Source organism: Cetorhinus maximus, chromosome 14, assembly GCF_964194155.1.
Source record: "Cetorhinus maximus chromosome 14, sCetMax3.hap1.1, whole genome shotgun sequence".
Taxonomy (NCBI): Eukaryota; Metazoa; Chordata; class Chondrichthyes; order Lamniformes; family Cetorhinidae; genus Cetorhinus; species Cetorhinus maximus.
Genome location: NC_135892.1, coordinates 17,561,259 through 17,573,967, shown reverse-complemented (window position 1 = coordinate 17,573,967; position 12,709 = coordinate 17,561,259). Strand labels below are relative to the sequence as shown.

The 12,709-nt window shown below is 50.7% G+C and overlaps 1 protein-coding gene across 1 annotated transcript in view; it reads right to left on the bottom strand.

Moving 5' to 3' along the window:
* Positions 1-12,709, bottom strand: part of syne1b (spectrin repeat containing, nuclear envelope 1b) — a 447,660-nt gene that overhangs the window by 210,446 nt on the left and 224,505 nt on the right. Inside the window, exons 75-77 of the mRNA XM_078556589.1 lie at positions 11,964-12,229; positions 9,051-11,211; positions 1,241-1,578 (exon numbers count right to left, since the gene is read on the bottom strand). Coding sequence (XP_078412715.1) covers positions 1,241-1,578; positions 9,051-11,211; positions 11,964-12,229 — 2,765 coding nt within the window. The remainder of the gene's footprint in view (positions 1-1,240; positions 1,579-9,050; positions 11,212-11,963; positions 12,230-12,709) is intronic.

Here is a 12,709-nt window from a genome sequence, read left to right as displayed (position 1 = left end):
ATCCGCCAAACAGGGCCTCAGTTTAACATCTCATCCGAAAGACATCTGTACCTCTGACAGAACAGCACTCCCTCAGTACCATACTGAGAATGTCAGCCTAGATTTTGTGCTCAGACCTCTTCAATGAGGCTGGAACCCACGTCCTTCTGACTCAGTGGCAAGAGTGAGCAAGTTAGGCCAGTGGTAGGCTAATGGATGGAAAACCAGGTGAGTTGCAAATTGTGTGTGTGCCCCTCGATGCCTGACAATCTGATATGTGTGAGGTTGTCAGACAGAGCTTGGCGGGCTAAATCATAAAACCATTGCACAACTTCTCCTCCTGCAAATGCTTGAACAGATTTTCCAAGATTTTAATGGAACTTAATTACACAAAATTTATAAGACATAAAAAGGTCAACAGATCCATGCCAGTGTTTATGCTCCACATGTGCTTCCTCTCATCCCATCAGCATATCTTTCTATTCTTTTCTCCCTATGTACTTATCTAGCTTCTCCTTAAATATATCTATGCTTATTATCTCAGCCATCCATCTGGTAGCATGTTCTACATTCTAGTGGCTCTCTGGGTGAAGAGTTTGTCCTGAATTTCTTATTAGGTTTATTAGTGATTATCTTCTACCTTTAGTTTTGGACTCCACACAATCGAAAATGTCATCTCTAAACTCACCTCATCGAATGCCTTTACAATTTAAACACCAGATCACTACTCAGCCTTCTCTTTCTAAAGAAAAAGTTCCAGTCTTTCCTGATACTTGTAACATTTCAGTTCTAGCACCATTCATACAGTGAAGATCTTGTGGCGCAGTGGGAAGCATCCTTGCCTCTAAACCAGAAGCTCTGGGTTCAAGTCCTGCCAAGGAAGCTGTGTTCATAATGTGGCCAAACAGGTTGAGAATCAACTTCCAGGAGAGATTCCTGGCCAGCCATATTATGGAAAGAATGTTAGAGCCTCTACCATCACTATCCATAGCTCCAGACTACAACATGCCCGTTGCCACAGCAACTTGGACTCCCTGAGTGAACTATAACACACCAGTGTTCTTATGAGTCTTTCTTGCATCTTCTCCAATCTCCTATATTCTTCTTGTAATATGGAGAAAAGAACTGGGCACTGTATTCCAAGCCAGTTCTGGTTGAAAATCTGCCCCTGTGGTATCATTGCTAGGCGATGACCAACTCAATGACACTGCAGCTTCACATTGTATATGTAAGGATATTGCCACCTATTTGAGGAATTTACCTTTGGAGAATGTCTTGCTGACCTTGAGCTTGTTGCTCAGTGTCTACTCTTCTTTGCCGTAATGAGGCCAAGCTCCGTTCCACTTGCTCTCGCCCTGCCACGTTGATCGAGGGCAGTAGGTCGGGTATCAATGCCTCCAGCCCTCCCAGCTGGCTGGCTAGGTCTGCTCCTGTGGCGAAGAATTCGTCGTGCCTCCTCAAGGTCTCCTCCGAACCCTCCACATCCAGACCGTCGCCCATCTGCTGCAAGAGAGCACTGGCATCGTCCAACCAGTCACCAGCCGACTGAGCTGCCCGCTGATACCTCTGGATCAGGCCCTGCACCTTGTCTAGGGATGTCTGGAGGGGGAAGAGAAATGACCATTATCACTCTGTCAAAACAGTCGTCACATCGACAGGGCAGTACTACTTAACCTGAGCAGTCTCCGACAGGAAAATCAACAGGGGTCCTGTCACTCCTTAGGTTTGTTCATAATATTTCTCACAAGATTCACAAATCTCATTTCCCTGCCAGTGAGGGACAATAGCCTAAGGAGAGTTTCCGCTTAGCAGCAATGCTGGACTGGAGGGTGGACTGTAATGCCAGAGAGAAAGCTATAATACTGGAGAGTGGACTGTACTACCAGAGAGAAAGCTATAATACTGGAGTGAGGGATGTAATACCAGAGAGTGGGCTGTAATACCGCAGAGAAAGCTATAATACTGGAGGGAGAGCTGTAATACCCAAGAGTGGACAGTAATACCAGGGAGAAAGCTATAATACTGGAGAGAAAGCTGTAATACTGGAGAGAGTGCTGTAATACTGAAGAGTGACACTGTAATGCCAGAGTGTGGACTGTAGTACTGGAGAGAGCCATAATACTGGAGAGAAAGCTGTAATACTGGAGAGTGAGCTGTAATACCAGAGAGAAAGCCATAATGCTGGAGAGAGGGCTGTAATACTGGAGAGAGAGAGAGCTTTAATACAGGGGATATGGCTGTAATAACAGAGAGTGGATAGTAGCACCGGAGAGAAAGCTATAAGACTGGAGAGGGGGCTGTATTCCGGAGAGCGGACTGCAATACCAGAGAGAAACCAAACGACTGAAGAGAAGGCTGTAATACTGCAGAGTGGACTGTGATAATACCAGAGAGAAAGCCATACGACTGGAGTGAGGGCTCTAATACTGCAGAGTGGACTGTGATAATACCAGAGAGAAAGCCATACGACTGGAGTGAGGGCTCTAATACTGGAGGGTGAACTGTGATAATACCGGAGAAAGGCAGGGGTGTAGTACCAAATTTTGAGGTGGAGCTGTAAGGAAACATGTCGGCCATATCATTTCTAGATCTACTATTGTGTTGTTTTTCTATGTATTAATCATTTGAGTCCCTAAACGTCAGTAAGGCTATGCTTTTTAAATATTAAATATTAGTGCCGGTAGTATTTAATTTCCAACCAAGTAGTATTTTGAAACATTATCTTTAGCATAGCTAGAATTTCATTATGCAGCAGTTTAATTATTTAATTCAAGCCTATTAAAAACATGAATTACAGAAAACTTTACTTAGTTCTGACTGGGGATGGTATATATAGAGACCACCGCTTTTCTTGATTTATATTAATAACCTAGGGCTGGGTGGATGGGGCACAATTTCAAAATTTGATGATAATGCAAGACTTGATAGTATTGGTAACTGTGAGGAGGATAGTGATAGACTTCAAGTGGATATAGACAGGCTGGTGGAATGGGCAAACACGTGGCAGATCAAATTTAACGTAGAGAAGTATGAAGTGATCTATTTTGGTCAGGAGAATGAGGAGAGGGGACGTAAAATAAATGGTACAATTCTAAAGGAAATGCAGGAACAGAGAGACGTGGCTGTATGTGCGAATAAATCATTTAAGGCGGCAGGGCAGGTTGAGAAAGCAGTTAATAAATTATACTGAATCCTGGATTTTATAAAGAGGGGCACAAGAGTAGAAAAGCAAGTAAGTTATGAACCTTCATAAAACACTGGTTCAGCCTCAACGGGAAGGATGTGAAGGTTTTAGAAAGGGTGCAGAAAAGATTTACAAGAATGGTTCCAAAGATGAGAGACTTCAGTCATGTGGATAGGTTGGCGAAGCTGGGGGTGTTCTCCTTGGAGAAGAGAAGGCTGAGAGGAGCTTTGTTAGACGTGTTCAAAATCATGGGAGTCTGGATATAATAAATGAGGAGAAACTGTTCTCATCGGCAGAAGGTCAAGAACTCTAAAGTGATTAATAAAAGAACCAGGGGGAACATGAGGAAAAACTTCTTTATGCAACAAGCGGTTCGGATCTGGAATGCACGACCTGAGCCAGATTCAAATGCGGTTTTCAAATGGGAACTGGATAATGATCGGAAGAGAAAAGAATTTACAGGGCTACAGGGAAAAGGTGAAGGAGTGGGACCAGCTGAGTTGCTGTTGCAGAGAACTGACACAGAGAAAATGTGCTGAATGACCTCCTTCTTGCTGTAACCATTCTATGATTCTAGTATAGATACATTGAAGGAACTTAATAAACACATGAGGAAGAAAGAAGCTGAAGGCTACCCCGAGTGTGATCAAGAAAGGTGGGAGGAGGTTTGTGTGGAATATAAACACCAACATAGACGAGGTAGGCCAAATGGCCTGTTTCTGTGCTGTAAATTCCATGTAAAACTGCCAGCAGGAAATACAAACACTATATTGCATTTCACATCCTCAGGCCTTCACAGCCAAGGAATTGATGTTCAGTAGGCAAATGCAGCGGGGTGTTTGGGGATACTGATGCTGGTTTAGATCCCGGGAACCTTGAGTTATAAAGCTCCTGAAATGTCTGTTTATGGGAAAGCTGTGTGCAGGGAGTTGTAAGGTCTGTATTTTTTTTACAATCAGAGGGCTGTACAGGAGGGTCAGGGCTGTTGCTGCTGCCGCAGCCCCATGTGGTTGCAAGAGGATTTCCCTCCAGTTCTGATTGTTGTCATCAATGAGGCAAACCCCCCCCCACTGCAAGTTACACTCCCGGAAACAAGTAGCTTCAATATTGGAGGCGGTGAGGATTAAAACCAACACCAATCTTACAGATTGACAATCCAGTCAGACAATTAATGGAGTGGATTCCACTGAGATCAATGGAAAGAAAAACCAGGTGGGGCCTGGATTGGATGGCCAATCAGCAAAGGGAAGTTTGCCATCGAGTGGTGAATGGTTAAAGCCTTTAAATTGGAGTGGAGTGCTGGCCGGTATGTTCCGGCAGCACCATGCCCCTGCCCTGCCGCCAACCTCCTCTCCACCCCCCCCCCCCACCTCCCCAACAACCTCATACCCCTCCCCCAACCTCCTCACACCCCTCCCTCCAACCTCCTCACACCCCCTCCCCCCAACCTCCTCACACCCCTCCCCCCCACCTCTCCCCCAACCTCCTCACACCCCTCCCCCCAACCTCCCCAACAACCTCACACCCCTCCCCCCCAACCTCCTCACACCCCTCCCCCCAACCTCCTCACACCCCTCCCCCCCACCTCCCCAACCTCCTCACACCCCTCCCCCCAACCTCCTCACACCCCTCCGCCCAACCTCCCCAACAACCTCACACCCCTCCCCCCCAACCTCCTCACACCCCTCCCCCCAACCTCCTCACACCCCTCCCCCCCAACCTCCTCACATCCCTTCCCCAAACCTCCTCACACCCCACCCCCGCCAACCTCCTCACACCATCCCCCCAAACTCCCCAACAACCTCACACCCCTCCCCCCAACCTCCTCACACCCCTCCCCCAACCTCCCCAACAACCTCACACCCCTCCCCCCAACCTCCTCACACCCCTCCCCCCAACCTCCTCACACCCCTCCCCCAACCTCCCCAACAATCTCATACCCCTTCCCCCAACCTTCTCACACCCCTCCCCCCCACCTCCCCAACCTCCTCACACCCCTCCCCCCAACCTCCTCACACCCCTCCCCCCAACCTCCTCACATCCCTCCCCCAACCTCCTCACATCCCTTCCCCAAACCTCCTCACACCCCACCCCTGCCAACCTCCTCACACCCCTCCCCCCCAACCTCCCCAACAACCTCACACCCCTCCCCCCCATCCTCCCCAACAACCTCACACTCCTCCCCCCAACCTCCTTACACCCCTCCCCCCAACCTCCCCAACAACCTCACACCCCTCCCCCCAACCTCCTCACACCCCCTCCCCCCAACCTCCTCACACCCCTCCCCCAACCTCCCCAACAATCTCATACCCCTTCCCCCAACCTTCTCACACCCCTCCCCCCAACCTCCCCAACCTCCTCACACCCCTCCCCCCACTTCCCCAACCTCCTCACACCCCTCCCCCCAACCTCCTCACCCCCACCCACCCCCAACCTCCTCACACCCCTCTCCCCAACCTCCTCACACCCCTCCCCCCAACCTCCTCACACCCCTCCCCCCAACCTCCTCACATCCCTTCCCCAAACCTCCTCACACCCCACCCCCCCCCAACCTCCTCACACCCATCCCCCCAAACTCCCCAACAACCTCACACCCCTCCCCCCAACCTCCCCAACAACCTCACACTCCTCCCCCCAACCTCCTCACACCCCTCCCCCCAACCTCCCCAACAACCTCACACCCCTCCCCCCAACCTCCTCACACCCCTCCCCCCAACCTCCTCACACCCCACCCCCCCAACCTCCTCACACCCCTTCCCCCAACCTCCTCACACCCCACCCCCCCAACCTCCTCACACCCCTTCCCCCAACCTCCTCACACCCCACCCCCCCCCAACCTCCTCACACCCCTTCCCCCAACCTCCCCAACAACCTCACACCCCTCCCCCCAACCTCCTCACACCCCTCCCCCCAACCTCCCCAACAATTTCACACCCCTCCCCGCAACCTCACACCCCTCCCCCCACTTCCCCAACCTCCTCACACCCCTCCCCCCAACCTCCTCAACAACCTCCCCCCAACCTCCTCAACAATCTCACACCCCTCCCCCCAACCTCCTTACATCCCTCCCCCCCCCACTTCCCCAACCTCCTCACACCCCTCCCCCCAACCTCCCCAACAACCTCACACCCCTCCCCGCAACCTCCCCAACAACCTCACACCCCTCCCCCAACCTCACACCCCTCCCCAACAACCTCCCCAACAACCTCACACCCCTCCCCCCAACCTCCCCAACAGCCTCACACCCCTCCCCAACAACATCACACCCCTCCCCAACAACCTCACACCCCTCCCCAACAACCTCACACCCCTCCCCGCAACCTCCCCAACAACCTCACACCCCTCCCCCAACCTCACACCCCTCCCCAACAACCTCCCCAACAACCTCACACCCCTCCCCAACAACCTCCCCAACAACCTCACACCCCTCCCCCCAATAACCCCCAATCCCCCCCTCTCCATCCTCCAAATGCCCCTCTCCACCCCCAACACCCCTCCTCCTCACTCCCCAATCACCCAGCCTCCTCAGCAGCAGTGCAGCGATGAGTGAAATTAACCTGACAGATCCATTTCAAAAAATCCAAACTCTCAACCTGAAAGTTCCAATTTTTTAAAAGCTGGTCTGTCAGGTCCTAAGCCCGAGCCCCACCCCCCACCCCCAACCCAGGCCCAGCGTTTGGAGCTGTTGGTGCCCCATCTCTTGGGCCCTGGTTGGAACTGCTGGACTGGACTGGCGCTCTGGTGCATTCTGACAGCACAACACCACTGGAGAGAAGGCTGTAATACTTGAGAAAGGACTTAATACTGGAGCAAGAGCTGTAATATTGGGAGAGGGCTGTAATACCAGAGGGAACTGCAACACTGAAGACAGGGGCTGTAATATTGGAGGGAGGGCTTTAATACTGGAGAGAGGGCTGTAATACTTGAGAGAGGGCTGTAATACTTGAGAGAGGGCTGTAATACTTGAGAGAGGGCTGTAATACTTGAGGGAGGGCTGTAATACTGGGCAGAGGGCTGTAACACCGGAGAGAAGGCTGTAACACCGGAGAGAGGGCTGTAACACCGGAGAGAGGCTGTAATACCGGAGAGAGAGGGCTGTAATACCGGAGAGAGAGGGCTGTAATACTGGAGAGAGAGGGCTGTAATACTGGAGAGAGAGGGCTGCAATGCTGGAGAGAGAGGGCTGTAATATTGGAGTGGGCTGTAATACTGGAGAGAGAGGCTGTAATACTGCAGAGAGACGGCTATAATGCTGGAGAGAAAGAGGGCTGTAATATGGGAGAGAGTGGGCTGTAATACTATAGAGAGAGCTGTAACACTAGACTGAGAACTATAATACTGGAGAGAGGGCTGTAATATCAGAAAGAGAGCTGTAATACTGGAGGGAGAGTTGTTATAACAAACAGTGGCGTAACAGTAATATTATTGGACTAGTAATCTAGAGTCCAGGCACAGGTGCAACTCCTATCACGGAACATTGAAGAGCAAGAAAGATTTGACTGAAGGAAAGATAAAAATAGGCAGAAAGGAAAAGTAAGTAAAAATTTAAAAGTTACATTTGTTTTATAATCTCTAACAACAGTTGACTAGTTCAGCCTCAGCTAGAGTATTGCGTCCAGTTCTGGGCACCACCCTTTAGGAAGCATGTGAAAACATTGAAGAGGGTGCAGAAAAGATTCACGAGAATGGTTCACGGGATGAGGGACTTGAGTTATGAAGATAGATTGGAGAAGTTAGGACCGTTTTCCTGAGAGAAAGGAAGGCTCAGGAGAGATTTGATGATAGAGGTATTCAAAATATTGAGGGGTTTGGGCAGAGTAGATAGAAAGAAACTGTTCCCACTCGTGAAAGGATCGAGAATGAGAGGGCACAGATTTAAGGTCATTAGTGAAAGAAGCAAAAGTGATATGAGGAGAAACTTTTTCACACAGCGAGTGGTTAGGGTTTAGGAATGCACTGCCTGAGAGTGGTGGAGGCAGGTTCAACTGAAGCATTCAAAAGGGAATTAGATTGTTATCTGTAAAGAATGAATGTTCAGGGTTACAGGGAGAAGGCGGGGGAATGGCACTGGGTGAGTTGCTCATTCAGAGAGCCAGTGTAGACGCGATGGGCTGAATGGCCTCCTTCTCAACCATAACAACTCTGTGATTCTAGTGACTTCTTGCAGGGATGGGGTGGAACAGTTTAATTTGTTCACCTCTCTAGGTCAGAGAGGTTGACTGGCATTAATAATTACCGCTTTGTTAACAGGGTGCCACCCCTATCATTCTGTGGTGAGTTTGATTCAAGTTTAACTTGCAAGTGCAGCAAGTTTTTAAAATTAGGATTGAGGCAAAAGGGTGAGATTTGTGCAGAACAAATGGTGGAGAAATGGAAACCAACCAGAAAGTTTGGAAATTTGCCATTCAAGGCGCATCTCTTATTCCTCTGAACTTGCAGGCTGATTTCCTTAATAACGGCATCTGTCATTAACACACTATTATGTTTCCAGCAAGATCTGGGCCACTATTTCAGTGAGCAAGTGACCAACAGGTTCCGAAGGGTGGAAGGAGATGGTATGGATTAATTCAAATGCAAATTAGATAGATTTCTTTCAGAAAATAACATTTTGGGATACAGTGTATGAGTAAATCGAGGCATGACTTGTGGTAAGTGTACCATGGCTTGGGAGAAGCAGGTGACTTTGGGCCAATGGCTCCTAAAGCTCTCCACTACTGGTGTTTTCTTCATCTCATGACTGGGCCTGTTCCAAACTAACTTGAAAGAAATTGATTGCTATGGTTAGTCAACAATTCCATTACTGGTGCATCATATAACTAACAGGATGGTAGAAGGTCAACTGGATAGGATTTGGCCTCTTCTTATCTAGCAATTCCTATTAACTAACCTTCTTGATGCTCAATGTCTCCTGCACTTCGGTCTCGAGCTTGGAGAGCTCAAGCAGGTTGCTCTCCACCTGTGGAGGCATCAGCTCCCTGGTCTCTGTGTACTTCTCCTTCTCTTTACTGCTCAATGCCGCCATGATCCGAAGACTTGACTGCACTTCCTCCTCGAGGATCTGGGATTTCCGTATCTCTTCCTGGATGCTCTGAAGCTTTATGTCCAGGTCCGAGGCTGCGCTGAGGTCTCCCTTAATCTGCCGCAGCCAGTCCAGGGTGTGCTGGATTTCGGTCTGGAAGTCGATCCTTTGAATAAGCCTGCTCTCGCATTCCATTATCCTCGCACTGATCGTTCCTTGGGCCGACTGTAGCTCCTCTTTCCAGGCTTGTATCTGTTGGCTCCTTGCCTCATGGGCTCCGCTGTCCAGCTCGGGCGAAAGCTGTTCCACTTGCTCGACCAACCTCTTCAAAAGGGAGCTGGCGTCCTGCATGCCCCCCGCCAAGGCGTGGTAGTTCTTCAGCTTCTCCTCGATGGAGAGGGTCTCCTCGTTGATTTGGACAAGCTCTTGGCCCAGAGCCCGGAGCTGTGCCTCCAGCTGCAGGGACGCGGCCTCGTGGTCTCGGTGGGCCGCGATGGTGTCGTCCAGCAGCCCCACTCGCAGCTCGGTCTGCCGCTTCAGGCGGCCATAGAGGCTGGCCAGGCCGGCCATCTCGTCAGGTTGCCACGGCTGGCCGGAGCCCCGGAAGGTCTCCTTCCTCTGGTTCAGGTCGTCCACCGCCCTGCCGAGGCCCGTCACCTCACCGAGGAGGGCTCTGTAATCGCTCTGCACTGAAGCCACCTCCTTTGAGGACAGGCTCAGGCGCCCTTTGCCCATCTGAACCAGCTGGTCCTCCAGTTCGCTCAGTGCCTTGCTGGTTAAATCAATCAGCGAGACGTACTCCTTGCGGCCCGCAATGACTTCCTGGATCTTGTCGGACTTTTCCTTGGCCAGGGCCACGATGCCGTTGAACTGTTTGGGCAGAACATTCAGCTTCTCGTCCAAGAAGGAATGATCAGCCTCACTCAGCGAAGGCAGCAATTCCCGCCCGGCCCTTTGCACCAGCAGGAGCAGGTTTTCATACTCGGGGGATTGTTCCAGAACCTGCTGGTACTTGCTCATCTGGGAGGTCAGCTCCGCATCACTGCTCATGAGGCTGACCTGTGGGAAGGTGACAATATCCGCCTGCTTTAGCCAGTGGCACACCGTATCCAAATCCGCCTTGAAATACTTCCGGGAGACCAGGATCTTCTCCAGCTCCTGCAGCCTCTGGGCGCTCTGCTGCAGGGCAGAGTCATACATGCTCTGCAGCTCCTGCAGCTGGGTCATGATCTCAGCCGTCTCCTCCTCAGTCGCTTCCTTGGCCAGTTCCCTGCCCTGGGCCCACAGGGCCGTCACGTCCGCCTGATACTCCTTCAGGCGGCTGATGACGTTCTTGCCGGCTCGGATCTGCTTGCCCACGTCGAGGGGCATGAGAGCCACGTGCTCCTGGGACGTGGCCACCCGCTCGTTCTGCTGGATCCAGTTGATGGCGAGGCTGGCGGCCATGAGGAACTGCGTGCGGTCCGACAGGGCCTTGCTCAGGTACTTCCTCCGCTGGCCAACCGCCTCGCTCAGGGAGCTGATCTTCCCGTGCAGCGCGCTCAGGGCCCTCTGCAGCCGCTGCCTCTCGTCCAGGCCCAGGCGGGCCAGGATCTTCTCGGCTTCCTCCGTCACCACGCCGTGAGTCAGCTGCTGGGCCTCCAGCTCGTTGCAGATGGCGATGTGGTCCAGGAGGAGCGTCTGCGCCAGCTCTGCCGGCGGGCTGCATCTCAGGGCCTCGGCAAAGAGGTGGGTCTGGCCATCCGCCCAGTCCAGCAGGTCGTCGAGCTTGGACTGGCACTGGCTCAATTCCTCCAAGGTCAGGACGGAGGCCTGGATTTTCTTTTCGATCAGGCCCTCCAAGTGGGCCCACTGCTTCTCAAAGTGGCTGGTCTGCTCTTTGATCAGTTCCTTGTCTTCGGGGTTCAAGCGATCCATTAGTTTTTGCTTCTGCTCCTTCAGGTCGTCCAGGACAAACTTCTGAGCCTGCACGACGCTCGCCAGCATCTTCAGAGCTTCCAGGTGCTCAGCTGTACTTTCTGCATCGGTTCTGTAACAAATAAAACAACAGCGGAATGAGAATGTGCCGTGTTCTGCCCGGAAGAGTGACAACGATTACTCCCAGTGAATTTCTTTGGTTTAATTAGAGGGATCATTTTCAGGCTCAGTTCTGAAGCAGGGTCCCTTCACCTACCCGGAGAACATGCTGGGAATCTGGAGTGTTACATATGATCTCTTCCTGTGGTCTGGTGACAGAAGGTGGTAAGCAGCGGGCGCTGAGATTTCCATCGTATGCTCTCGGTGAGTGGGCCTCCCTGCTACAGGCCAAAAGCGGCAACTGTTCCCGACAATGCAAAGATGTCACAAAACTTCCTAACTGATGTATACTTCCTGCTGCACTGACACACATGACTGATACAGAAATTACACAGAGAGGTCAGAGATAGATAGCTAGACAAATAACTAGACAAATAGATAGATGGGTAGCTAAATAGCTAGGCAGATAGCTAGATGGACAGATGGACAGACAGACAGATAAAGATTACTAGGTATAGCGAGACAAGATAGTTGGAGAAACAGCTAAAGAAGCTACATTTATGTAGTATCTGCCACATCTTCAGTACAGCCCAAAGTGCTTCATATCCCATTAAGTATTGTTTGAAGTGTAGTCACTCCTGTATTGCAGAAAATGCAGCAGCCATTGTACACACAGCAAGACCCCATCAAACAGCAATGAGAGAACTTAATAGATAGACAGGCTTGATGGATAGGATAAATCTGTCTGTCCAACCACACACTCACCTGGCTAAGTTGTCCCATTCTTTTGTGAACTTGTCCAAAAGCACCTCCACAATACTCATTCGATCGTGATAATCTCTTGCTCTCTGCTGGTCCTCCTCTCTCATTGAGAGAAGAGCATTGATCTGGTGACACAGCTCCAGCCACTGGTTGCTTAACTGGCCGATCTCGGAGTGTTCTGGTGATTCATGGCCTTCTGTCAGACTACTGACCTTCTCTGTGAGCGCAGTGATGTTAGCTTGCTTGGACTGGAACTGATGACCCAGTTCCTAAATAGAAGAAAGAAATGCAGAATCTTTCAATGTATTAACATGCCAACAGCTTATGAGTCTGAATTCTGGACTTAGCTGGTAAATGTGAGTGTGACCTCATCAGCAAAAGACCATTCGGGTCAAAGGTGAGGGAACTCACTCCAAGTTGCTGCTCACTTCCTTAAGATGTGGGACCTGGGCTTGTTCAGTCCCAGATTCAACTGAATGGAACATGAAAAACCCCAAACCTCTGTAACATCTGGCAGCATACTGCAATCTAACTGGAATCTGAATCAAGTGTCAAAGCCCCCATTGACCGATTCAAAGTGAAACTGCACCCAAGGCAATTCTGATATGTTTTAGGATTGTGGCCTTTAACACAACAGTATGAATACCCGAAAAGTTAAATAGGAAAGGTTAAAACTGCTATACTGGGTACCCGAACTCAGCCATTCAGTGTCAATTAATGGGAGGTCAATCCAGTCAATTCCCTGATGT